The 27,436-nt window shown below is 44.4% G+C and overlaps 2 protein-coding genes across 2 annotated transcripts; both read left to right on the forward strand.

Moving 5' to 3' along the window:
* The first annotated feature begins 433 nt into the window (after window positions 1-433).
* pold4 (DNA polymerase delta 4, accessory subunit) lies at window positions 434-4,460 on the forward strand. The gene is made up of 5 exons (XM_070828012.1): window positions 434-572; window positions 2,398-2,513; window positions 2,824-2,907; window positions 3,346-3,457; window positions 4,176-4,460. The coding sequence occupies exons 2-5, from the start codon at window positions 2,408-2,410 to the stop codon at window positions 4,198-4,200; spliced, it is 327 nt and encodes a 108-aa protein (XP_070684113.1). The 5' UTR covers window positions 434-572; window positions 2,398-2,407; the 3' UTR covers window positions 4,201-4,460.
* Window positions 4,461-5,718: 1,258 nt separating this feature from the next.
* Window positions 5,719-25,549, forward strand: LOC139199448 (sarcoplasmic/endoplasmic reticulum calcium ATPase 2). Its single transcript, XM_070828520.1, has 24 exons — window positions 5,719-6,007; window positions 7,514-7,633; window positions 8,175-8,192; window positions 8,313-8,395; window positions 8,594-8,698; window positions 10,147-10,285; window positions 15,155-15,321; window positions 16,465-16,620; window positions 16,785-16,926; window positions 17,136-17,302; window positions 18,083-18,171; window positions 19,195-19,297; window positions 19,485-19,616; window positions 19,790-19,915; window positions 20,023-20,244; window positions 20,568-20,679; window positions 21,636-21,874; window positions 21,979-22,199; window positions 22,328-22,530; window positions 22,652-22,737; window positions 23,233-23,366; window positions 24,503-24,620; window positions 24,816-24,950; window positions 25,051-25,549. Exons 2-24 carry the CDS (start codon window positions 7,516-7,518, stop codon window positions 25,231-25,233), a joined length of 3,198 nt encoding a protein of 1,065 aa, XP_070684621.1. The 5' UTR covers window positions 5,719-6,007; window positions 7,514-7,515; the 3' UTR covers window positions 25,234-25,549.
* Window positions 25,550-27,436: the final 1,887 nt, after the last annotated feature.

The following is a 27,436-nucleotide window of genomic DNA, read 5'->3' on the forward strand; positions in this document are numbered from 1 at the left end:
CCTCCTTCCTTCTGTACGGTGACATATTGAAACAGGACATCCTGTATCTAGTCGGGGGTGCGTTGGGGCTTTATGAGCATTCCTGTTGTTCCCTGATGTAGGAACAAGCCAGTAACAATGTAAGATGGCCTTTTAAAAATGAATACAGATACACTTTATCTGTAAGACTCATATAGCCGTATGTATTCTGGCTGTAGTGTTGAAGTGTAGCGACCCTTGAGCCTTCCCTCCCACTGTCTCATTTAAACAGTCCTGCAGGCTGATTGTTGCTGAACGGTGTTTTTACAATGTGACTCATCGAATCACACGTTTGTCTGAACATCAGGGAAAACTTCCAGATGAGTGGGACACAGCGCCCCCTCCTGTCAGGGTGTCATAACACACACAGACGGCAGGCGGCAGCAAAGGGCCCAAACATGTGGCGCAGGCAGGAGGAGAGGAGAGGAGAAGAAGAAGAAAGAGAAAGAGGAGGAGGAGGAGGAGGAGAAGAAGAAGAAGCGTCGTCATTGTTTTGGTCGGCTGGTCTTTGGTTTTTTCTGCACCGATAGAGCTTTTATTGTCTGAAGACTGAGGTACGTCCACCTGCAGCTGGAGCCCTGCTGTGTTCACTACCGTGCTCATAATGAAACACGGGTCACTTCCTGCAGACTTTCTGTGGCTCTGCTCTCTGCTCTGAAGCGATGAGGGCGTCTGAGTACCGTGTTTAATAGTGAATAGTTATAGTAAGCATTCTAATTTAGATGATAATAATAGAATAGTAATAATTGGTTGTTACGGTGTAATAACAGCTTCATGCTCCTGTTTTCACCGTCCGACCAAAGGACAGCAGAGCAGAGGAGCGGATGTGGGTCTCCTTCATCTGGTCTGTGTGTGATTTCATGCCCCTTATTAACAGCAAGATACACGAACAGGAACAGCGCTTTACCAAAGCCAGCAGAGCATTATCGCTCTATTTCCCGTTTGCTTGGTTGTTTTATTTTGAAAGGTAAAAGCGGAAGTGGCACAGGCCTCGCCCAGACACGATGCTCAGGGTGTGGATGACGTAGTAGTGGAGCACACGCAGGCTAAAAGCTGCAGGGGTGAGGTGTCCCTGAAGTGCATCCTTACTGAACCTGCTGTGTGACCCTCAATAAAAAGCAGCAGCTACTAGTCTGCCTCTGAGCAAACATGCCTCAGAGTACCATCAGCACAAACTATCAGCTGTGTTCAATGAGCAACTCAAACAAGAACAGCTGAAACAGCTCAACACATCTAATATTACAGGTGGTTTCTCCAAATTCAGCACAATATCACACTCTTAAAGACGACTGCAGTCTCAAAACAGCTGCAAGTCTGTGCATTTTTCCAATACACCTAATTTGCAGTGCAGCTGTATCTGGGTCAGTGATGTGACGTCAGGCTTTTTGTGTTCACATGGTGACGTCTCCAGTCTGATCAGCTGGTTGCTACGTGGTTTGTTTCCATGGTGACAACAACAGAAGGGCTCAGTGTGGACAGAGAGCGTCTGATGTTGTGTGATGATGTGAGATGTGACCGTCGGACACTCGCTTGCTGTTAGGACACAGCGTTAGCCACAGCAGTAGAGGACACAAGCTGGTTCTTGTTGTCCGATCAGTTCACAAAATCAGACCAGTTCAGTTGATCTTGTCGACTGTTGTGCTCGATTTCCATTGTCAATTTCTTCAGCAAATAATGGCCTTTTGCTCTATAAGCCACACAGTCAGGTGGCGTAACCAGTACTTCTAATAAAAATATGATAATATACATGGAAATGAATGTGGAATATAATGTAATCATCTACTGCAGCGTTAAAACGTGGTTTTCAACCATTTTTTTACATCATTTGTCAAAGATTATTCAGAAAACAAGAGGTGTTCTCAGCAAATGTCCCACTAAAAATATTGTAGAAACACATGAAATTTAAGTTTAGAGATAAGCCTAATAGAATCTATCTTAATGTGACACCTTAAAATTCATCACTCTTTTCCGGTTACAATATTTGACATCTTCAGACACACAGACACCTTTTGTAAAAAAAAAAAAAATGGTGCAAATGTCATTTGAAATGACATGAAGCCATCAAAAATACAAAATGCACACTTTAAAAAACACGATGCACGCTCTTAAAAACAAGGTTTTAAAACATTTTTTAAATCGCTCATCATGCCAACCCATATTTGTCACTGACCCCATGTATCTGAATATTGTCAGCAATGTTCAAATCAGTAGGGAACGATTAGAAGGTAATCACAACCTTCAGGTGACTGTTAATATCTTTTCACAATAGAATTATTTTTGTTATCTAAGGGGGAAAAATCCCTGATTCACTGTTAAAAAGCACAATGATCAGTAAAGTAAAGCATACAGTAAAGTTCATCCTGTGTGTGTGTGTTCCAGATCAGTCACCATGACAACCAAGCGCAGACTGATAACTGATTCATTCAAGGTGGTGAAGAAAGCAAAGAGGGGAGGTAAACGAGAGAAGACGCCTCCTCCTTCGCCACCAGAGAGAGGTGAGGAGCAGCACAGTGTTGGTACACAGGCCCCGTCATGGGGTCTGTGCTGTGTCTGATGCCCCCCCCAGCCAAACAGAAGTGAATTATTTGCAGCATCACTATGAAAAACATATGAAATGTACGATTCGTGTCATAGTATATGAAAAATGCAATGTCCATTTTACATTATAAATAAGGCTGTAACATTAGAGAGAAAATTCAGTTTCAGTTGAATGTGATCAAAGTTAGACCAGTGTTAGATTTCTCTGATGTTGTGACACACGGTAGCAGTGACAGGAAGTCTCTGTGGATGTTTTTGTTGGAGCAGAGGCTGAAAGTGATGCGGCCCGAGAGGAGGAGCTGCAGAAGCTCAGACAGTTTGATCTGGACTGGAGGTTTGGGCCCTGCACAGGTAACATTCCTACACACTGTCAAATATCTGGCTTCAGCATAGACGAAGCATTTGTTTGAACTGTGTAGTTAATCGTATGAAAAAGGAATGACATGAGGACCGGCTTTAGTACAAGTGCTGCATGTTAAATAGAATAAAGGCTCTGAAGCTCTGTTAGTCAAATGAGAAGGTCCATAGTAGTTTAATCTGGCGGTGTGCTGTACAGACACATGTCCAGGATGGGGTTAGCCTAGCTTAGCTCAGAGATGGGAAGCTGCTAGCCTGACTGTAACAAAAAGACAAAGCACACCCTTCACCAGGTCCAATCAAACAGACTGTACGAATGTAATGAACGCCAGGAAACCTCAGGAATTCTCAGCATAGACACCAGCACTGACTGCACGTGTCACAGTTTGGCCACAGTTCAGCACATTGACCATAAAGGGGTTTTTTCTCCAGGTATCAGCAGGATGCAGAGATGGGAGAGAGCAAAACTTCATGGTCTGAACCCACCTGAGGAGATCAGATACCTGCTGCTGCAGACACACATCGGCCCAGAGTACGACCTAAGGTTTGTATCAACTCCCGCCACGGTGACATCACACCTAAAGCATGTTCCCTGGAGAACTCAGCCCATGGCAGCATGGAAACACACATTTAAGACATCAAGTGCCACTGCGTTAAATATGGTCTTGTTTTATCCCACTAGCACCCAGGGGACTGTGGTTCAATACAAGCACTGAGCATTGGACATGCCAGGATTTTGTTCAATAAAACAAAGGCAAGACTGAAATAATTATTTGTGCAGCCAAGGAAGAACAATTTAAAGTGAGCGCTCAGCTTTAAACAGTAATGTCAAAAACCAAAACTCCATGTGAGCTGAACTTTAACAGGCCATTACAAAGTCAGTCCACCATCTCCTGGAGAATATATCAAGCATTAAAGGACGTTTGCCTTCAGGCTTGACCTCTGTAATGGTGTCCAGCTGCTGTGAGGTGTCCAGACAGCTGCAGATAATCCGGAGCGCTGCTGCTCGAGTCCTCACTGAGACAGACAGAGTGGACCGGATCACCTTAGGTCCCAGGTCTCTGTGCTGGTCTCCTGTCTGTCAAAGACACCACTGTTGGTTCATAAAGTACTCAGTGGTTCAGGGCCACAGTATGTTTCTGACCTGCTGCTTCGCTTTGAACCATCCAGACCTCTCAGACGGTCTGGGTCTGCTTTGTTTTCCCAGACACAGATCCATGTTAATAAAGTTAGTCATCTTTTGTTGGTTCTTTGTCTTTCAGCCTATGGAGCGAATATCCTTTGTGAGGAAGACGTCACAACACAAAGAAACAAGCGCACTCTCCAACCACAGTCAGGTTTATTCATATCACCCCAAATCACAGATGTGTCTCAGAGGGATTCACCTTCCTGTCCTTAAACCTCCCAGAATGGGGGCAAAATATCGGAAGGGAGAAACCTCAAGAAGAGCGACAGAGGAGGATCTTAATTTCAGTTTCTTTTCTTTTGTTGTCTTCTACACACATTGTGTTTTTTATTAACACTTTTAATTAAAAAAACTAAAAGTAGTAGTGTGTTGTGATGTGTAATGGGGGGGGAGGGGGGGGGAGCACACTGTTGACACTGCAGAAATAAAATGATGAAGGAGACATAAATGACACATTCACATAATTTTCCTCCCTCTGGTGTCTCCCATGCAGTCTTCCCACTGACATACATTTGCCTCTGTCTTTTCATAGCTGACCTACTTAACACTTAACGCTCTGTTTTTATCCCAACTCAATGAAGAGCATGAAAAGAAAAAAAGATACGCGAGGGAGTGGATGAGTGAGCGAAGCAGTTGGAAAGAGTTCACCATTCACTGTATCCATGAGAGGTCTGTGTTGGCCTGTGTTTGTGGTTCAGGTTCATGGCAACACAGACATGAGCATGGTTATTGGAACATATTAGTCATAATACACATCCAACACGTCTTTGAATATACAGGCCTCTCTTTATATGCTGAATATCCATAGAGAATGCTGCTGAGAGGGAAAAAACAACAACTTCTGACTTTTGAAGTGAAAAATGATGCTACTTTTATCAATTTTAGTATGAATCCACAGTGAACGGATGATTTTACTGTGAAAAGGAGTTTCACATGTAACATTTCGGACCGTACTATTGTCGTATTATCCCGCCTCCAGCGCCGTTCAATTGGTCTGCAGCGTCGTCAAACACCCGCAACTCAACACCGACTGGTTCGCACGTCGATCTGTTGCACCGCCGCAGACGCACTGCCCGCTGATTGGTCGAGAGCATCTAGTAAAGCTTCCAGTGGGCGGGCCTTCAGAACTTCCTACACGGTGATTGGTTAATGCGTCACGTCAGTCTGATTCCAGGGCCTCTCATTGGTTTGTTTTCGGCTCGTTTTGCATTCGCAAATTCCGCTAATCACGTTCATTAAGAGGCAGAAGCGCCAAGTGAGAATAGACAGGCCGCGATGATACCGGAAGTACGACGACCCCTATCTAAAATAAAAGCCCCAAAACCTACTAGTGTTGGAGGAACTAGAGCTGTGAGGTGGTCATGGGATTTTACAAAACACCATGAAACATTCATTGTCGTGAAATGTGCTTAACATTACATATTGCCATGTAGTTTTCTTCACGGAGAAGCCTTTACCTTGACAGTTCAGACAGGAAGTGGCACTTTGTGGTCGGTCAGCTTGACAGTGTTGGCTGCTGGAGCCTGTAGGCTGAACATAACTGACCCACAGACACTCCTGCAGCCAGGATAAGGAGCAATAACACCACACTGTAGGGACGAACTAGTCTGGAACCACATTTAGACAAGTATTGCCTTAAATAAGCCTTACGTTGTTTGTTTTTTTAACGCTGCCCCCTGGGCTCAGACACTGTGTCAATGGAAAAGTCGTGTTTTCCACGTATGAGCGTCTGTCATAGTAAAACTGAGCTAGATAGCCTGTCGTAAAAACTCTGTTTTCCAAGTGTTGCTGCTGCTGCTGCTCTTGTGGTGGCTGTGAGGACCGTGGTCCAGGGCGCATGGTGCTGACAGACGACCTGTCTGACTAGAACTGCGGGGACAGCGGACTCACGGACGACCAGGCGCTCCGGTAAGAGACCTGTTCATCTCCGGGGGATTAAGGCTAACGCGTCCCGCTAGCTTCCTAGCTAGAGCTAGCACAGACAGCCGTGTAGCTCACGGGCCATCTGCTAGCTCACGGCCGAAGGCTTCAGCATCCTCCGGGTCTCCACCTGTCCTTTGACACATGGCTCATCGGCGGAAAACCGCTTCACCGTGCAGCCACGTCAACCTGCATCAGTCCAGCGTCTCATGTCGTCCGGGATTCAGCCGGAGCTTCTCACGATAACAGCGGCCAGAAAGTATTTAACGACCAATGTGGAGCAAATGGCCCCAAGTTGAATTATTAGTAGCAGCTACAGCTCCGTGGATGAGCGCAGTGCCCGGCTCCAGTGCGGGGTGCGGGGCTATTCTGCAGGTGCAGACATCGGCACCAGTGATTTCAGGGCGATACCATAACGTCAGAGCTGATCATCTTAAACACAGGCCTGGTTTTCACAACCCGGCTGAGGGCCTGTGCCAGTCATTTAGAGCAGCCCTGTGATGAATGACCGACCGTGAAGCACTTAAATGATGTGAGAAAGTTTTTGAGTTATTCCAGGCTGCTCGCTTACACATGGCCGCAGCGGGGGGAGGACATTACGGGAATAATCAGCCTTACATTCATGTCTAAATGAGTGAGTGTCCACTGGGCGCAGTATTTGTACACCGAACTGAGGAGCGTCTCCTGTTTGTTTGTCAAGGATTCGTGTCTTGTTCGATCAGGTACATCTGATTTGTCTACAGGCAAGAATGCGTTAAATTGTCACATTTTTGAATGGAGATCTGGGGCGACGTGAGAAAAACCGAGGCCAAGTAGCCTTCCAGAGCAACACAGCATAGAAAACACACACACACACACACACACCCCACAGAAATAGATATTATCCAATTTGATGCAACACAGGGAGATGTTTTTCAGAGCCAGCTCACACCCTATGGATGACAGCTCATGTGCTGTGGGCCTGTTTGTCTCTGTGGACTCTGTGGACCAGTTTGTGCGGTTGCTTGGCTATGTAGTGCATTTGATTCCCCAGCCGATGAATGCTGTAACAGTGTGTCATTCTTATTGCAGGTGCTGAGAAACACAGGCCATCCTTCAAGTGTGTGTAATACCGAGATACAGCCTATTGAATGAAAACCAGATTAGTTCCAGTGGGCGTGCTCCATCTCTGATGAAGTTAAACAGGACTAATAAGAACATCTTAGTCTGTGGGACAGCACTGGATTTTATGAAATATGTTATAACTTGTGATCATGAAAATAGTAAAATGTAGAAAATGCTTAATACAGCAAAAAAAAAAACAACCTTATCAGCACTATTGAAGCCAAATTATTTTGCTTTAGTGTTCATTTTAAGGAAGGATGACTAGACTACACAGCTTTTGTATTGAACTGCTCTTCCGGTTTTATTGCTGCCTCTGTGTGTTGATAAAATAACGGTTTGAAGACTGACTGATATTAAAATTGCCTTGTCTTCTCTGTCCTCCCTCCGTAGTGATGGATAACGCTCACACTAAGACGGTGGAGGAGGTTTTAGGCTTCTTCAGCGTGAATGAGTCTACAGGTCTGAGCTGTGAGCAGCTGAAGAAGAACAGGGAGAGATGGGGACCCAACGGTACAAATGGAGACTTTTTATTTTGTCCTCCAGTCACTGCATTTCTTCAAAACATATCAAGTATTCACTGTCGCCAAATATCAGTAAAACAGCAGCGGGTTTCATCCGTCTTTTGTTATTAAATGTCACACTGTGACGATGGTGATGATGATGATGATGATGATCAAATTATTACAATTATTACCACTGCTGCTACTACCAAAAAACGACAACCGTCATTATAATAAAAACCATGTTCATATGAATAATTTGGCTTAAAAAGGCTTCTCATATGCTACAGTTGCATTGATGAAATGTAGTGTGTCGTCAATCTGCTTCATATCCATTATAGATTCTGTTTTCACTAAAAGGCGTTCTGTATATCTGCATCATGTTCAAGTGTTAGCAAGCAATCAGTTTAGTCGTGCTGTGAAAGGAAAAGAACGCATGCACCAAATGCCAGGAACATGACTGATGACTGTTCTGCATTGTAATTTATATAAGTACCAATGGTGATGATGTAACTGTTTTTCTCTGTCTTCAACTCTTTCCTCATTCACAGAACTACCAGCTGAAGAAGGTGAGCTGTCTGTCTCTCTGTCGGTCTGTCTGTCTGTCTGTCTGTCTGTCTGTCGATCTGTCTGTCTGTCGATCTGTCAATCGTCACTGTCTCATCTAAATGACAGCCTGTCTTTGGCAGGTAAGTCACTCTGGGAGCTGGTCCTGGAACAGTTTGAGGATCTGTTGGTCCGAATCTTGCTGCTGGCCGCGTGCATCTCCTTTGTAAGGAAACACAACTGTGTGCACAAACTCGTACACACTCACGTACACAAGTTATCACCATCCTCTCTACACCAAGTATTTTATGTAATCTGATGTATTAGTTTCACCCTGCCATGAATACACATACATGACAGGAGTGTTTGATAACACAGAGCCATACTGAAGAAATCTTCACCTTCTCTCCGTCTCATCTTACAGACCCTGGCTTGGTTCGAAGAAGGGGAGGGAACAATCACAGCCTTTGTTGAACCCTTTGTCATCCTCCTCATCCTCATCGCCAATGCTATTGTGGGAGTGTGGCAGGTAAACAGTGTGTGTGGGTTTGGTGGATTCACAGCTATAATGTCACCCGAACTAGTCCAAAGCTGGATTTCTCCTTGACACAAGGGGTCAGTGGGGGTCCCGCTGTAGATTGGTTGTGATTCATACCTCAGTGGTAGATGTCTCCACAGGCTATTGTACGTGATCAGGCCGTATCATCCGGTAATTCTATTCTCCACCGTGGCTGTGTTTTCTTTTACTTTGTGATTCAGAGTGATGGTGTGATGGTTCACCTTGTTTCGCATGAGTATGGTGCCACTCCTCCGCGTGACTGTTGAAATGACAATCTGACGTCAGATGTGTGTCACAGAAAAAGAGAAGATCCATGTTATATTTCTGTTGGTGGTTCTCTACTTGCAGCAGAAACGTGTTGGATGAAACACCAGCAGCCTGAGCTGACCGATCACAGTTCTTGTCGTTCCTAAGGTTGCGAGTATTTGGGAATTTCACGATTTGATTGGAGCATCGAAAATGAATTGATCTAAGAAACGACCGCCAAGTATCTCAAACTCCTGAAGTGAAATTCACAACATTCTCTGAGCTGCCGGCGTTTGTCTTTTCAGCTTTATTTAAGGTGATGAAGTCATAATTGGGGCAGGAGCTGGAGTCCAGTCAGGTTGTCTGGATCTGCACAAACCATTCTGCTCTCTCACTTTAACCAAGTTTAACCAAGTCTCTGCTCTGCTAAAGGCCTGTTGTTATCTTCCCGCTAAATCTCCCCATGAATCTAATCTTTAGCTTCCTGGAACCAGTGGGTGTTTTGATGGTGGCATTTTGGGCTGCCAAGGACACAAAGTGAAAGTCATGAGAGAAACATGATAAAATCTTAAATCATCAACTCAAAACTGTGGTCCTGCGCTCAGTTGTCACTTTATTAGGTACACTTAGCCAGAACTAATGTGGTCAAGGCCTGGTACATGTCCTCCAGTTCTTTTCAGAGACTCTGGCCACTATTTGTTTCTTTTTTCGGTCTGATGTTTCCTGTTGACCTAGTTAAGGTTTTAACAAAGATTAAATGAAGGCAGCTGCAGCTTTTGTTGGAAGGCTTCTGTTTCTTCGGTTTAGCTTCTGTGTTTGTCATCTTCTCTGCTTGGTGGTGTGATGCTTGAATTATAACATTTAAATGGATGTTGAGAATCCAGCTGCAGTATTTGATCTGTGTATGTGGGAAATTTTTCCTACAGGAATACTGCACACTCGTGAACTCTTCAATGGTGCCCCTTGTAAGGAAAAAAAAAAAAAAACGCTCATATCTAAAAACAGAACTGCCTGCTGTGGAAAGACCTCGCCATCGTCTAGAATGCCTGTTGCCCCCGGCCTCCCTTTCCCTGATGTCTTTGTCTTCACATGCATGAGGGACTGGGAGTGATTTTCCACATCGACAATTGAAAGGAACTCACAGAAACCTTGTGTCTTGCTGTGTCCCCCAGGAGCGCAATGCAGAGAATGCCATTGAGGCTCTGAAGGAGTACGAGCCAGAGATGGGTAAGGTGTACCGACAGGACAAGAAGAGCGTCCAGAGGGTCAGAGCCAGAGACATTGTTCCTGGAGACATTGTGGAAGTCGCTGGTATGTAGACAAATGGCACAAGCATCATCCCCATCATATACTGTAGTAGTAGTGATAATACTTATAATGAAAAATGTATTGGTTATAAAAGTCTTGTCACCGTCTTCTAGATTGCCTGAGGTGAAAAATGTGCTGTTTCTCTATTTCACGTTAAAAACTGTTGGAGGTGATAGTGTCCACCCTCTGTCGGCCTGAAATGTAACCTTTAGTGGATTTATGTCTCATAGGTATTCCAATGGTGACGTTTCACCGTGGAAAAAGTATCAAAACAGCCATAGAAACTTCTAAAACAAGCCCTGCACCATAACCCAGCAGCCACATCTTGGTGAAAAGGGATTCATTTGCATCAGTATACAAATTTTACCCAGAAGCTATGAAAATAATCCAGACATATACAAGTTGTACAGCCACCTGTCCTGCCTAGATCATACAGCCGATCAACATATGACCACTATTCATGTACTTGCTGCATATTGTGGGTTTACAATATTATGTCCAATGTGAACAAAACATTTGCAGTGCAACAACACAACTTACAACCTCCAAAAACAAAAGCTCAGCAAAAGCTTCACGGAGTTTAGTGCGGGGTATTTTAGGTGGCATTTTTAGAAGGGGGCAGCATGGTGGTGCTGTGGTTAGCACTGTTCACAGCAAGAAGGTCCCGGGTTCGAATCCCTGTTTGAGCCCGAGATCTTTCTGTGTGGAGTTTGCATGTTCTCCCCATGCTAGCGTGGGTTCTCTCCGGGTACTCCGGCTTCCTCCCACAATCCAAAGACATGCACATTAGGTTAACTGGTAACTCTAAATTGCCCGTAGGTGTGAGTGTGAGTGTGAAAGGTTGTCTGTCTCTGTATGTGGCCCTGCGATTGGCTGGCGACCAGTCCAGGGCGTACACTGCCTCTCGCCCGAAGTCAGCTGGGATAGGCTCCAGCTCCCCCACGACCCTGACGGATAAGCAGTATAGAAAACGAGATGAGATGAGATGAGATTTTTAGAAGGTGTTTTAAAGCTACGCTGATTCATTTTCTGGCCACTAGGGGGCAGAGGAGACGTCAAACAAAAGCCCATTTAAGCCTCGTTTCCACTGCACGGTACGGCTCAGCTTGGCTCAGCTTGACTTGCTTGGACTCGTTCTTTTTTGGTGAAAGTTGTGGATAATACCTGGTACCCGGGAACTGAATTCATGCCACGCAGAGAGGAAGGTTAGCAGTGAAGTTGTCAGGGCAGGAAGGATAACACCTCCATTGTTCCTGTGTGTTTGTGGGAAACAACATGGCACAGTGTCACTATGACGATCAGCCAAGAATCCCGCCCACACAGAGAAAAGTACCTGGTACCAAAAGCGATCAGAGCTGAGCCGAGCGTGCAGATATGAGGCATCATTAGCGCTCATTTGGAGCGGCCTCAATAATTTGTTCTCCATCAGCTCCTAAATCCCTGTCTGCTCTCAGCATCCATTAGTCCAGCATGTGTGGTTGTACTGCAAGATAATCCCTGCCAGCTCTTCATTTAGGGTATCTTCAGGCCTTGAAAAGCTTTAAAAAGCATTGATTTCAGTGTTCTAAAATGGCCTTAGATGGCTTAGATTTCATTTTTCCTCTTGCCTGCTATAGGCAGCAGTGTTGGTGATAAAATGGTTTGGGATTGTTGTGACGGAGGGTCGTCCTTTTCTGTGGAGTTTCAGAGTTTCGGTCAGCACCGTCACCACTGCAGCCACGAAGCTCATCGTGTCATAATGGGGCAAGCGTCCGCACGTAGCTTGGAAAGACCGACGTGTTTACAGCTCACAGTATATTTCCACTGCACGGTTGTTTAGACGAGGTTGAAATAACACAGTGGCTTCTTAGTTTAGTCATTCCTGGCTAACATCTTAATCTGCATGCCTGCCGCTACATCTCTACTCTCTCCTCTGGCTGTTATCGCCATGGTAACCCAGTGAGAGGCACACAAGGCCTTCACAGAAAATATTTGACTGGAATGCATCTGAAAGGCCCAATCTCAAAATCTGTAGTACACGTTCATCACAGTTAAACTACGTTACAAGAATAGGAGGCTTTGACACAATTATTTCTATCTTTTGAAAAGCATGTTAAGGTTATATGTGACATTTAAGTCGATGGCCCTGTGTGTAAGCCTTTTCTTTTCATTGGAGTGTTTTCTTCCTATTTTTTTTCTCAAGTGTTTTCGGGTGTTACAGCATCTTCAGCTTAAGGCAGACTGCCAGCTTTTGAATTCAGTGCTCCGTGTCTGTGAACCTCATGTAGCCTCTGGTTTGTCACCACTGTGACCAGTCACATTAGAGAAGATGGTCATCGGCAAATTTCCAAATGTCTTCTCTTGTCAAAGATGACAGCTGGACAGATGTGACCAGATGGGACTTCATCCTATTGGTCCACTGACATTTTCACATTTTATCAGCTGAAATGTGAAAATGTTTATGTATTTGAATAAACACATTGAGGTCAGTTGTATCCACAGATAAAATCAGTCCAGCTGTAGACTACACTCTCTCACACACACGCACACACACACACACACACACACACACTCTCTCTCGCACGCACACACACACACGATCTTGACCCAGTAAGGAAACTGTTGAATCCTCCAGATACCCACTGCTATTTCAGGCTGCTCAGAGAGAGGAAACAGGGTTAGGAGTGAGTGTGTGTGAGTGTGCGTCAGTGTGTGTGTGTTAGTGATCCAGTGCCCTGCTATCTGTAGTAAAAGTATTTGACTTCCAGAGCATGGGAACTCAGTGACACTAATCAGAGCTGGAACGACAGCACTGAGCTGGAGGCTGTGTTTGATGTGACTCCTGTATTCCTTCTGACATCTTTAGCCAAATGTAACTGAGTGACCGACATGAGCTTTTGGGCCCAGCTGCACATTTCTGGACTAAAGCTGCTGGCAGATTGTGTTCATAACTTGGGTGGATATTAAAGGGAAACTTCCCTGATTTTTAACTGGCTTCGTATCATTACAGTTTGGGTAGTATATGCAAATGAACAACAATGCACTAATAATCGTTAGTAATAACTTCCTGCGTGCTCATCATCCAGCTGCTGTGCAGCTGTGGCACATGGCAACTTCCACGACTTCATCACCAGTTTTTGAAGCAATGCTCTTATATGAGGATTATACACAGGAATTTAATGTAATACATAATTTGTACGTAGGAGTATTTTCTGCTCTAGGGAAACATTTCAGTACCCTCGCCAACAATGTCCAGTGTCTCGTCCAAAGGCTCGTATACGAGTGCAGCCTCTCTTTCTTCATTTCTCTCTCTGGGTTTCTCTGAGTCACTCACACACATATAAACACTTGTAAACAGTTTATGAATGGCTGTGCTCTTCCAGAAGAAAGAATGCTAACCTTTCATGCGTGGCAATCTGTCCGTATTTGCATAAAGCAGTCATGTTTTCTAACTCATGATTTCTTCTTGGATTCTGTTGGAAAACAAGTGAAAGGTTTTTTGTGAAACTTTCATTCACTTGTTTCACGTGAGCCTGGATTTGGCTCGTATGCGAGTCAAGATCTTTTCCAGGAAAGACTGTAAGACTGTTGGTGTGTGCCTTCAATAAGATCCTCCCAAATCCCATGCATGCATGAATTAATAGAACTTTTCTATACCAGTGAATTGGCCTGTTAAACTACATAAAGACACTGTAAAATGTTCCATCAAATCAAAAGTGAAAAACTGTCACTAAGATAAGTTAGTAGGAGTGTAAAGCTCTCATGTGATAGATAAAGGTACATTCAATCATCACTCCAGAAATCAGAGAGCAAAAAACTTGTCCTGAACTTACAAGGAAACGTCTCCATGACTTACCCATTTTAAGTAATGTTTAGGCCAACTGTGGGGGAAAAACCTATAGACATCCATCCATCCATTGTCTATACCGCTTATCCTTAAGGGCCTCGGGGGGGCTGGAGCCAATCCCAGCTGACATTGGTTGAGAGGCGGGCTACACCCTGAACTGGTACCAGTCAATCACAGGGCCGGCACACCGAGACAGACGACCACTCACACTCACACTCACACCTACAGACAGTTTAGAGTCACCATTTAACCTGCTTGTCTTTGGACTGTGGGAGGAAGCTGGAGACTTTATCTGCTAGAATGTCACATTGTGCAACAGCGCCACCACAAGTCAGGGAAGAAGAAGAGAACTGCTAGCTGATGTAAACATTAATATAAATAATGCAGGCAAATATTCCAAAAAGAAAACTCCAAAGGATACCTTTAATTTCTTAAGGAAGCAGGTAATGTTAATTAATGGTTGTCATTTGGCCATTAAGCCGTCCCTGGTGGGTCCTTGTCTGCATGTCGCTGAGAATGGAATCTTAATGGAGCTTTAGAAAAGTTATTTCATGCATCAGATACTTGTTTTCCTATATTTGAGGTTCATTGTTGCAGCAGCTGATAACAGGACAGCCCAGACTAGATGTCCATTCGTCTGTTAAAACTAGGCTAAGCTATGTTTTATAGATCCTATCCTTCATCTTAATGGATTTTCATGCCTTTTATTTTTAACATGTAAAAGGGTCTATGAGATCTCTTGGACAGATTTCTTGGCTAAAGCGTTTAAAAAATAAAATCCTTTGCCCACATTACAGTATTATGTGCAAGTTCACAAGTCAGGAGCCACTGCAGTAATGCAGTGATCCAGATTTTAACCCTTCCTTTTTAAAACAAAAACTAAAAGGGAGGGCTGACATCTTTATGCTACACAATCTACGCTGAAGACGTATAAAAGTATTACAGAGTTTGTCATGCTGCTACAGTTTCGAGCCATATTTGTTTTGTCACCATTGTTGGCTCATGCAATTATTCTTTTTTTTCGTCTTTGTTCCCAACACCTCCAGTGGGTGATAAGGTCCCAGCTGACATCAGGCTGACGTCCATCCGTTCCACCACCCTGAGGGTGGACCAATCCATTCTGACGGGGGAGTCTGTGTCAGTGCTCAAACACACCGACCCTGTACCAGATCCCCGAGCTGTCAACCAGGACAAGAAGAACATGCTCTTCTCTGTGAGTCTCAACAACTACATCTGCCTCCTCCTTTTCCCAAGTCAGATACAATCAACTTAAAATGCAGGCAGGCAAAAATCAATCAAGTGAACAGGACTAATAAGCAGACTGCCAGGTGCTCAGGTGTTTAAGTTCAAATCAAAGGAGAAAGGTGGTAATACTCCGTTTGTTTGTTACTGTCAACTTCACTGAGCCACACATGTTCCTTCATTACTGCCATTCCTTTGAACACACACTGTGTAGTTTACTTTGACTCAGTCTCTCATACACTGTCCTGCCCCCCCCCCCCCCCCCTCCCCCCCAACTAGAGCCCCAGATGTGGATTAATCCGTCACTGAAAGTAGTCCCCAACAAAGGCACTAGTTCCTCTGTTTGATTAACGTTTGTTGAAAACTTTAGTGAGCAGCTGTTTCAGGATCTTACTAAGGATTGAGAAGTGGATTAACACATTGTTGGTTTTGGTCATTTGATGGGATTTGTTGACAGTTAGAAAAATGAAGAATAAGCCAGCCTTATCCTTTAAGTACTTTATTTCCTTCCATCATCTAAATAACTATCCCCTCTCTTAAACAGCATCCTCTGTAAGATTTGTTCTGTGAGAGAACACAAACATGGAGAATATGATAAGTATGAAATTAAAAGTGAAATATTAAATGGTAAAATCTTAAAGGCAATGACAAAATGACAAGACTATATATATATACCCTAACCCTATGATGGGACAAAGCCATGGTGTGTGTCTGAGTGTGTGTGTCTGAGTGTGTGTGTGTGTGTGTGTGAGCTCAAAGGCTGCTGAGTCACCAGGTGGTCTGTGGTCAAAGAACAACAGCCATTGATGTTTTATTTAGCGCCATCACTCTGACAGGCTGCAGACCTGCAGGTTATCTGAGTTCTGCCGCACTCACTGTGTGATCTCACACACAATGAAGAGCCTGCTAATGCTAATAAAGGAGAGGAGGACACTCAGTAAACTCGTACATATTAGATTTGACTTTTGACTGCTCAATGTGAGAAAATAGACAAAGCATAAAAACAACATGCAGGTCACACTCGCTGATGTTAGCAACTGTGGTGTGTTGTGATGGAACCAAATGTACAAGCCTGACAGTCAGACAGTGAAGTTATGCCGTGACTTTTGCCCAGGGTACCAACATTGCAGCGGGCCGAGCCATCGGGGTTGTTGTGGCAACAGGGGTGCAGACAGAAATCGGTAAAATCCGAGATGAGATGGCCTCCACTGACCCTGAGAGGACCCCGCTGCAACAGAAACTGGACCAGTTTGGAGAGCAGTTGTCTAAGGCAAGACCCCGTGTGTTTTTATGTGTATTTCAGTGCTTTGGGTCACTCTGCACTCTAACTTTGAATTTGTCTTTGTTTTCGATACTTTATAAAACTGATTCTACAACCCGTAGGATGAATCTGTCTGCGTTACTACCTAACACTTGTCTTGCTGTAACCTGCAGGTCATCAGTGTGATTTGTGTGGCAGTGTGGGCCATCAATGTGGGACACTTTAATGACCCCGTCCACGGAGGTAGCTGGCTGAGAGGAGCTGTTTACTACTTCAAGATTGCAGTCGCACTGGCTGTAGCTGCCATCCCAGAAGGTCGAACATCTCATCCATCTGTCTATGCAGAAAACTCACATTGTACAGATGTGTATTCCTCGTGGTTTTACAATTAGAGTTAGGACAAAAATATAGGTGCTCCAAAAGACAGTGAAGCTTCTCTCGATGTGTGGATGTTCAAATACCTCCCCCTCTCTTACTAGAAAGGCTCATCATCACCATTGTCTACCTGTTGGGTTTCTTCTCAGGCCTCCCAGCAGTCATCACTACCTGCCTGGCACTGGGCACCAGGAGGATGGCCAGGAAGAACGCCATCGTCCGCAGCCTGCCTTCAGTGGAGACGCTGGGTTGCACCTCTGTTATCTGCTCTGACAAGACGGGAACACTGACCACCAACCAGATGTCAGTCTGCAGGGTAAGTATGTGGGAGGGAGTGTCACAGCAGGCTGGTAAATCTGGAGCTGACTCCACCTTTTTATCAAAGTTTGTGCGTGGACCGGTCAGCCCCAGTCAGCTCTCATATGATTTATGTGATGCATTTTGTTGAGTGGTCATTGTGGCACTGATCAGTAATACATGAGGGGAGCGGGCAAAAGCATTCAACACTTTAAAATCTAAAAAAAGTAGTTTGTACTCCAAAGTAACAACTAATTACATTAACAAAGGGTTAAATAGATTTACTGTCAATTCCCCGCTGGTGAGTATGATGTGACTTGTTGTAGTGAAGGAGTTATTGCTGTGGAAATGTACATATCACACGTATGTGCTCAAAGACACGTTTTCAGACTGATATTACTGGAGGAATATTTGTCTCTGGCAGGTAATATTGCATCAGACCACTCGCATATTTAGTTTGAAGAATATCAGCTTCAGATGCACCGTACTAAACTATTGTAAGGATTCGTATGTCAAACGGCAGATTGATCCTGTATCAGCTTATGCAGATTTTATGCAAACACATAATGCTCATTTCCGCAGCACTAATTCCATCATTCATTGATGGTCATGTGTCATACACACCAGCCTGCTGCTCGTAGTTTCTCTTTCTAACGCAAATGCTATTTAGTAAATATTTCTTTTCTCCATTTATTTGCTAACACATTTCAGGTGGAATAGCCTGTTGGGATGTGATCTTCTAACATAATCAAACTAATCAACCACTGCAATGTCTGTCAATGTGTGTGTGTGTGTTTAGATGTTTGTTGTAGACAGTGTGTCGGGGGAGCGCTGCAGACTGAGCGAGTTCACAGTGACTGGATCTACTTATGCCCCAGAAGGGGAAGTGTGAGTGTCTTTAACCTATAACACCCCAAGGACAGCTCCGGTATTTTGAAACCATTTTCACATATTTTGGGTTCAAAATGGCGTACAAAGGTACAAAACCGTTTGAATTTCGGCCAGTAGATCACTTCCGGCAGCCGTTGAGAACGGACGGTGAACGAGCTACAAGGGCTGTGATGTTATTTCGGGGCAATTGCACCAGGTCAAAGTACATCCACTAAAAATGTTTATTTTTGCCCCTGACATTTCAATCACTTTAGAAACAATCGGAGCCTGACAACATTATGGAAAGCATCCCTACAGAGACAAACCTGCAAGATCCTTTTGGTTCAACCACAAACAGCTGTTATATCACAGGGTTCAAAGCCACCAGATGCCTTTGAGAAAAGCAGAATTTTACACGGGAGTTGCTGTTCTACCATTGTTTCGATTAGTTGGTTTGTTTACATAATTGTGTGGATTTGGTGTGTTAGAGGGTTAGTTAGGATCCAAAACAATATTTGTGTAACGCCCAGTAACACTAATTTTACCTCATACAACACGGCAGCGGCTGGTCTTGATCAGTGAGTTTGTTAGTGGGTTTTTTCAGTGGAGTCTGGTGGATTTGAATATGGCAAAAGGGGTTTGTGGTTGAGGTCCATCTCTGTAGAAATAATTTCCATAATGTTGTCAGACACCTGGAATAACAACCTGAGCATGTCGGTGGCTAAAACAAGCACTTTTAGTGAGCGCTCCTTGATCGGGCGCAATTGCCCCAAAGGATTACAACACAAAGCCCGCTCGGCGCCCACCCTCTGCTGCAGGCTGAGGAAATATACTGGACCAATTTCAAAACTTTTCTACCTACCATTCATTTCAAACCCAAAATATGCAAAAATACGGGCAGGTTTAGAAATACTGTAGTTATCCGTTAACATCTAACCCTTGGTAGTGTATGGATTGTGGATCGGCTTATAGCTTTTTGCTATAATCTGTATGCCTTTGCTCCTCTTTTCTCTGTCATTGCCCGTCCTTCTCTCTTCCCAGTTATAAGGATGGCTCAGTGGTGACGTGCAGTCAGTATGAAGGCCTGGTGGAGATGGCCTCCATCTGTGCACTGTGCAATGACTCATCACTGGACTACAATGAGGTAAGACATGCAAACATGACTGCAGCTACGGCTCAGACCGTCATACATCACCGTATACGGCTGTGCAGCATTTACAGCTGGAGGCTGATTCTGAGTATGTGCCACCAATATATACTGGTTAGGAAAGAGGACAGTCTACAGCATAACCGAGCCTCTGTTCCTGTGTGTGCGTGTGTGTGTGTTCCAGGCAAAGGGTGTGTTTGAGAAGGTGGGGGAGGCTACGGAGACTGCCCTCTGCTGCCTCGTGGAGAAAATGAACGTGTTTGACACTGACATGAGAGGACTGAGCCCTGCTGAGAGAGCTACAGCGTGCTGCTCAGTAAGTGTGTGTGCTAGACAGAAAGAAAGACTTCTGTTGGAAACGGCTCATCGACCATTTCCCCATGACCTCCATGTGCTAAAAGCTTTTCCATGCTTTCCCTTCTCCCCTGTGTGTGATTGCCTATCAAGTCACTGCACTGAATGTTTTTTATCATCATTGGTTGTTTTCAGGTGATAAAGCAGCTGATGAGAAAGGAGCTGACGCTGGAGTTTTCCAGAGACAGGAAGTCCATGTCTGTCTTCTGTTCGTCCAATAAACTCACCAGGTCTGCGTCTGGAGCCAAGATGTTTGTCAAGGTGAGTTGCACACCCCTCGCTATGATGCACTGGGTTATGACTGTCATGACTTCCTCCGTCCGGTGTCTAACTACCCCCCCACGCCTCCGCACGCCGTCTCTCCTCAGGGAGCTCCAGAGAGTGTGCTGGAGCGCTGTAATTACATCCGGCTCAGCGGTTCTGCTCGTGTGCCTTTGAGCCCGGCAGTTCGAGAGCAGCTCCTGTCCACTGTACGGGAATGGGGATCAGGCCGAGACACGCTGCGTTGCCTCGCCATGGCAACCAGGGACACACCCCCTGAGATCCACTGCCTCAACCTGGAGAACTCGGCGGCCTTTGCTAACTATGAGGTGATGATGATGATGATGAAGATGTAAGATAGTGATTACCTACATTGTCAAAACCTGCTCTGGCTTTTTTTTTTTTTTTTTTTTTCCCTTTCTTGTATGTCTGTCTTCGTCTGTGCAGAGCCTGTTCACTTTGTTCTGTTTTGTTCAAAAATGAAAAAAATTGAAAATAAAATATTGGAAAAAAAAAAAAAAACCTGCTCCAGCTGCCGAGGGAGCATGTCCCTCCTTTTCAGTCGCTCTAAATAAAGAACTGAACTGATGGTGAAAGTAGAGGAGCTGAACTAGTCCTCTTCACCTTACCTCAATCTCCTCCCTCTCCCCAGTCGGACCTGACCTTTGTGGGCTGTGTGGGCATGTTGGACCCCCCTAGGAAAGAGGTGCTGGGTGCGGTGCGAATGTGTCGGCAGGCTGGCATAAGAGTCATCATGATCACAGGTAAGCTTCCGCACACACAACCACACACACATCTAATCATCAAATGTACACTACATGCGTGCAGACACATACACTAACCCACACAGACGCAGCACACTCTCAGGACAACAGCAGAGATGTGGATCATTTACCTGCACAGGGATGAAGGATTTGGGTCCACAGTAAGTGGGAACTGTGATTTGTTTTTGATCACTGCTGTTGATTTAGATTGCAATATTAGCAGTTACCAACCAAAATAAGGATGGGCTTCCCCTAACTCTTGTTTAAGCGGCATTCCACCTGTTTTACTCATAAAGATCAGTGTCCCTGTCATGGTTAATACCACCTAGCCTGTGAAAACATGTCATTTCCTATGAGGCTCTGAGGCTTTCAGGACAGGGCTAGTAAAAAGATGCTGTTAGTTGTATTATTGGAAATGTATGACTCACTGAAAGATCAGGATATAGCGGCCCCAGCTGCTTTAACTTAGACCATTCTTGAGTTATCTCGTGTCCTGTACCAGTATGATCACTGGTGTATTCCATTATTAACAATGACATTATTACTTACCAAAAAAGTTACATTTGCAAATGGTTACAACTAAAATGGAAGTTCTCGCAATTTGAATTTTTTTTTCTTTCAAATCATGATTTTGATACAAAAACAATGAATCAATCAGCCTTTTTAACTAATTTATTTGTTTACACTTTAAAAATGTCCTATCAGCTCTCACCCATCATCCTGTTTTAGTTAGAAATACATCAGTCTTCACCAACACGACTGCCTGGAATGTGTTGTTACTTATTCTGTTTTGCATCTTAAATCTATGAACTGAACTGAACGTTGAGGTTAGTTTGGAAACCTTGTGTCTTTCTTTATCTCTGATCACATATGGACAAACCAACAATTGGCAGTAAACAGTAATCAGTACACAAGTAATCAATCAGCAGTTTGTCACTCTTAATTCTTCTCTCCAGGTGACAACAAAGGGACAGCCATGTCTATCTGTCGGAGGGTGGGCATCATCACAGAGCAGGAAGAGGAGCAGGAGAGTGCAGGGATAAATGGGGGCCTGACGGGGCGGGAGTTTGATGAGCTGCCCCCTCACCTGCAGCGTCAGGCCTGCAGGACAGTGCGGTGCTTCGCCCGGGTGGAACCAGCACACAAGAGTCGCATAGTGGAGTACCTGCAGAGCCTGAGTGACATCACTGCCATGGTAAGAGTCCTGCCCTGTTCTCTGTGACCAGTGTGACTGCACTCCTTCTCCTGTCACGTCACCACGTTATCCTCCCCCATCCCTCCCCTGTCTCACGCTTTCAGACAGGTGACGGGGTGAATGACGCTCCAGCGCTGAAGAAGGCGGAGATCGGCATTGCTATGGGCAGCGGCACTGCGGTGGCCAAGTCAGCCTCTGAGATGATCCTGGCTGATGACAACTTCTCCACCATCGTGGCCGCAGTGGAGGAGGGCAGAGCCATTTACAACAACATGAAACAGTTCATCAGATACCTGATATCATCCAACATAGGAGAGGTGGTCTGGTTAGTACAACAGCTCATATATGCTGATGCAGAGCATTTGGTCAAAAAGCTTTAAGAAAGTCAAGTGACATCCTAACTTTACAGACTGACGGGGACACTTAGCTGATGAATATTTGTTGCCTCCTCAGTATCTTCCTGACGGCAGCACTGGGCATGCCCGAAGCGCTGATCCCAGTCCAGCTGCTATGGGTCAACCTGGTCACAGACGGTTTCCCAGCAACAGCTCTGGGCTTCAACCCTCCAGACCTGGACATCATGTCCCGCCCCCCCCGCTCCCCCAAAGAGCCGCTGATCTCCAGCTGGTTGTTCTGTCGCTACCTCATCATCGGATGTGAGTCATGAGCCCAGAGCAGAAGCACATCATCAAATTATGATCAGTTGAACACATAAGCAAAAATGTCCAGATCATTTTTTATTTTTTTTTAAATGCTCCTTCCCTCCCTCCTCTGCAGGTTATGTGGGAGCAGCCACTGTCGGAGCTGCTGCCTGGTGGTTTATGGCAGCCCACGACGGACCAAAACTTTCCTTCTATCAACTGGTAGACACACATCTCCCCATCACTACACCTCCTTCATACTTGTCATGCTATGCGGCCTTACACAGCCACCGAACACTTTGTGGCACTAACACAATCAGGACAAGCAGCTGAGAACTTCTTGTCACCGTAAACATGGAGTGAAAAATAAGTAAAATAGCATCACGTTAACCTTTATGTTATACGTTAACCTTTATGTCTTGCATAAAGATTTAAAAATAAGACCATAAAAGTAACAGCTTATGCATGTTATGATAATATTACCAACAGCTTAGGTAAAATAGGACTTAGTGAAGGCGTATGACCACAGCAGACTCTATTAAAACATAATAAAATGGAATATAGAAGAAATGTTGGCCTTGACGATGAATCAGTCAAGATCTGATTAAAAGCTGTGACCTACAGGATAGAAGCTGGACGAAAGGATCACAACATTAGAAATGTTTGTGTCGGTAGGCGAGTGAGACATGTAAGCAGGAGGATGTGTTTTCTCCACAGTCCCACTACCTGCAGTGCAGTGAAGGCCACGCTGAGTTTGCTGGTGTGCAGTGTTCAGTCTTTGAGTCTCCATATCCAATGACTATGGCCCTGTCCGTCCTGGTTACCATAGAGATGTGCAACGCCTTGAACAGGTAAAAACAAAGCAAACACGCTCACATACTAAACTACATATCCCACAGTGCTGTCCTGTACGACACAGCTAATTATGGTGAGAGATTTGTGTTCTTAATAATATAAAATGAAGATTGGCTTGTGTGCCATCTGACTAATATCTGGAAAACAATCGGTCACATCCACAGACTCCGATATAATGAAAGTACTCTTTACTGCTCTAGCAAGTAACGTCAGCTGAACTGGCCAGTACATAGTTAAGCAATATTACATGAGAGGGTGTGCTTATAGCAAGGATGTATTAGAAGAACTGCATACCAGACGGAAAATGGCGCCCATTCTGTCAAATAAGAATACGGTTACGCAGGTTATCCCACTGAAGATGCGCAGTAGTATCCATCCCATCATGCCTCTGGCCCAGCCATGCTGGTGAATGGCTCGTGAAAACAGTGATTTTTCAGGGCTTTGGGAAAGTTTACAAAGATTAAACCCACGTGGCTTAAAGATATACAACTCAAAGAGCAATAATCTACCATGTTTAGAGCTGGAGGCGTCTGGGCAGCAGTTTTACAGACGTCTCTTTACAGCAGTGCTTAGTTTTTTTTTTTTCTTTTTGGCGCCGTATGCAGCTCTTATAATACTTTCTTGTGTTGTGATCAAGGCCGAGGTATTTGAGTTCCCTAAGTGCTGAGCTGCTCCAACCCACCACCGTAGAAAGTGCCTCAGTAGACAGACACTAAGGTGTCGATGGGTAGTTACCAGCGTGAGAATCACACATCCGAAAACGGTGAAATTTGTCTCAAAAATTCAAAAGAGTAAAAGAGATTGTCTCAAAACTACGTCAGGGAATGTTCACGTGTCACATGATCCAAATGTTCATCAGATGATTTTAGATTTAGATCACATCTTACTGGAACTAATGCATGTGGACACAGGAAAAATATACATACTTTTTTAAAAATTTGAATTCGTGAATATGTACACATTTGTACAAATCATTGCACACTGAAATGTCACTTTACAAGACATAAGTTAGCTTCGGGACACACAGTCGAATTACGAGACACATTTTTCTCCATATGTAATGATTTGGTGTAAAACCACAGGTAGGTAGTTTTTTTTTTTTTCTAAAAACATCCTTTCCTCTGCTGTGCAGTCTTTCAGAGAACCAGTCCCTGCTAAAAATGCCTCCCTGGTCAAACCCCTGGCTGGTGGGGGCCATCTGTCTGTCCATGGCTCTACACTTCCTCATCCTATATGTAGACCCTCTGCCGGTAAGCATTCATGAAGGTTGAAGGTCGAAGGTTCCACCGATATGATTGTTTGCTCTAAAAGTTAGTGCAACAACTCACCACCTGATTACAGTTGCACAGCTGCACTGACGTGTGTCATGCACCACACTTTAAAAAAACGTGCCTGTATTCATCTGGGACTTGAATATTCACCGCTCCCTCCGTCCGTTCCGACAGGTGATATTCCAGATACGCCCTCTGTCGTGGCCTCAGTGGGTGGTGGTGTTGAAGATGTCCATTCCTGTCATCTTGATGGACGAGGTTCTTAAATTTCTGGCTCGTAACTACATCGAGCAAGGAAGCCAGATCCAGGTCAGTGGACGGTGTAGCCAACAGTGCTTCTGTTAATGTGGGGAGGGTGTGGTCTCTGAGAGCGGTCTGTGTGTAAACCTTTCCTTCGTTGTTCATAAAGTCACTGGAAGAGGAGGAGGAGATGCAGAGGAGGGGGCCAAGCGTCGGATTGGTCGGAGCAATGACGACAAGGCTACGTCAGTCAGTGAAGGGCGTGTCCTGGTCATTTGTCCTGATCTCTGCACCACTAGTGATCTGGATCTTCAGCCTGGACTCTGACATCACCAACATCTTCTGGGAGTGATGGGAGAAAGAGAGGTGGACTGTGGTGAGAAGCGGTGAGAGACAGGAAAGACAGAGGAACTGGTTGAGTAAAATGCCAACGATTGGGGGTGGGGGGGTGTGGAATGTGTGAGGGCGAGGTGAGCGGAAACGAGGCCAGCAGAGAGCATAAATACTTTGCTGACGTACAAGAATGTAAAGGATGAAGAGGGAAGTCTTTAGCCAGCAGACAATCAGAAAACAAAAAAGGAAGTGCAGGGCGGTTTTAGACCATCTCTTCTTTATCAGTAAAAGGTGCTATGTGCAGCTCATGGCCCCTCTCCAAGTCATCATCGCTTTTGGCCCACCTAGACTCTACTTACTTGTACGAGCTTCCTTTTCTGGCTCCTAGGATGCTACCATCAGTCAGTTTGTCGGTCCAGAGTGAAATATGTCTGTGACAGGCTCCTGTAAAGCTGAACATTAATGCTAACTTGGCATGCTCACCTGCTAACCTTTGCATTTTAAAATAGCAAAGGTAACATTAGCATGTTAGCATGCTATAATCAGTTTTTGTGTTGGATTATGAACTTTTTCGGCTTGTTGCACCAATTTTCCAAATAATGGCATTTCCCTCTCCGATTGTTTCATTTGACCTTGACCAGGATTGTGTTGCACCAGCTGTTTGTAAAACCTTCACTAAAACTGTGTGTAAAGTCCCTCTAAGTTCGTAGTGACTGCTAGCCCACTGGCCACTGGCCACTAGTAGTTTATTAGATCAAGTTGCACCAATAAAACTCGTCTTAGGTAGTGAAGATTTAAGTAACGTGTACAATACAAATGCAGTCAGCACGAAATCATCACCAGCTGGAAAATTACAGTTTTAGGTGTCCAAATAAAGTAAAGTAGACCTTTTTTTAAATGTGGGGATGACTTTTCTGTGCTCATATATAAACACAGAGAGAAATCAGTTTGTTTGAGGGTTGTTCATGTAGTTTAGAGTGGTAGGGAAATAATTAAGCTACCCTAAAAAAAGATGTGATGTGAGATTATTATCATAAGGTTCTGTAAATTTGAGATATTTTGTTTTCTTTGTGAGATGAGATGAAAGCTTTCCCATCGTAATGAAACCGTTTTTGTGAAGTCAGATGTGTCAGATATTTTAGTTTTTAGTTTTAAAGGACCAAATATTAACAAGCTAACATTTTTTTTGTTGGTTTTCAGTCGGTGATGAATAAGCCTCCACTTAGAGAAAACAGACACTACAACAAGGCTAACATGGAACTGTGGAAGCGCTGGTGCAGCGGCCTCCTGAAAAGGTCAAACTAAACACTACTTCAAATAACCAGAGGGTGTAAAAGTTCACTGAGCTCAGAGAAATGCTAACAGCATGTAGATGATCGATTCATTCATGGTAAAATGCTACACATGGCACCTTTTTAGATGAAATATCTAGATGACAATGAATGAATCACATAAAAGAAAGGGGAAAAAGCAATACATGGTCCAGAATCAAACACACACACACACACACACACACACAAACACACATGCATACACACAGCTACATTACATCCACACAGTAATTCACCAGTAATAATGTGTGGTCGGGAACAGGTGATGAGGCCACATGAATAGATGTACGACAGAATCCCCCAAACGGTCGCCATGCTGCAATGCACAAATATTTGGTCACATTATTGTTAAATCTTCCTCGTAGATCCCTAAAACAAGCTTTCAGCCTGTGACGGATGACTATTAGACCAGAATACACGCCGAGGTGCATCACACGTTTCTAAATGCTTCAAAGAATACTTCGGTGTGCAGACACGCACCACTTCCTGCAGAGTCTCGGGGTGTAAAGGGGGGCGCACAGCTGGGTGTCTGCAGGTCGGAAAGGGGTTTGGAGTACAGTTCATCATAGCATTTATATTCTTGAAGGCCAGTCACTTAGACCTTTATTCTGATAGTTCTACAGCTCAGTACCCCTCATTGTCTTCTCCATTGGCTGTTACTGACACTGAGGAGCTCTTCAAGTCTTAGATGTACTGTAAGTTGATTTGATAAGACTTCAGCTGCTTCTTTACACATCCTGTGGCTTCACAGGCTGACCAGAGCTGAATTGAAGCCTTCACTCCAGGATGAATGAGTTCAGTCAGTTTGATTAGTTAGTACTGTTCATCATATTATTTATATTCATTGTTAAGTAGCTACATGTATGCGAGATAAATGGACTAATATGGTTC

The sequence above is a fragment of the Pempheris klunzingeri genome, chromosome 3 (genome assembly GCF_042242105.1).
Source record: "Pempheris klunzingeri isolate RE-2024b chromosome 3, fPemKlu1.hap1, whole genome shotgun sequence".
NCBI classification, from domain to species: Eukaryota; Metazoa; Chordata; class Actinopteri; order Acropomatiformes; family Pempheridae; genus Pempheris; species Pempheris klunzingeri.

Excerpts from the sequence above, each read along its gene's own strand:
- pold4 (XM_070828012.1), top strand. The coding sequence starts at position 2,408 with ATGACAACCAAGCGCAGACTGATAACTGATTCATTCAAGGTGGTGAAG. Across the intron at positions 2,514-2,823 it reads TCCTTCGCCACCAGAGAGAG|AGGCTGAAAGTGATGCGGCC; the intron begins GTGAGGAGCAGC and ends TTGTTGGAGCAG. Across the intron at positions 2,908-3,345 it reads GAGGTTTGGGCCCTGCACAG|GTATCAGCAGGATGCAGAGA; the intron begins GTAACATTCCTA and ends TTTTTTCTCCAG.
- LOC139199448 (XM_070828520.1), top strand. The coding sequence starts at position 7,516 with ATGGATAACGCTCACACTAAGACGGTGGAGGAGGTTTTAGGCTTCTTC. Across the intron at positions 18,172-19,194 it reads TATGCCCCAGAAGGGGAAGT|TTATAAGGATGGCTCAGTGG; the intron begins GTGAGTGTCTTT and ends CTCTCTTCCCAG. Across the intron at positions 21,875-21,978 it reads TGAGTGACATCACTGCCATG|ACAGGTGACGGGGTGAATGA; the intron begins GTAAGAGTCCTG and ends TCACGCTTTCAG.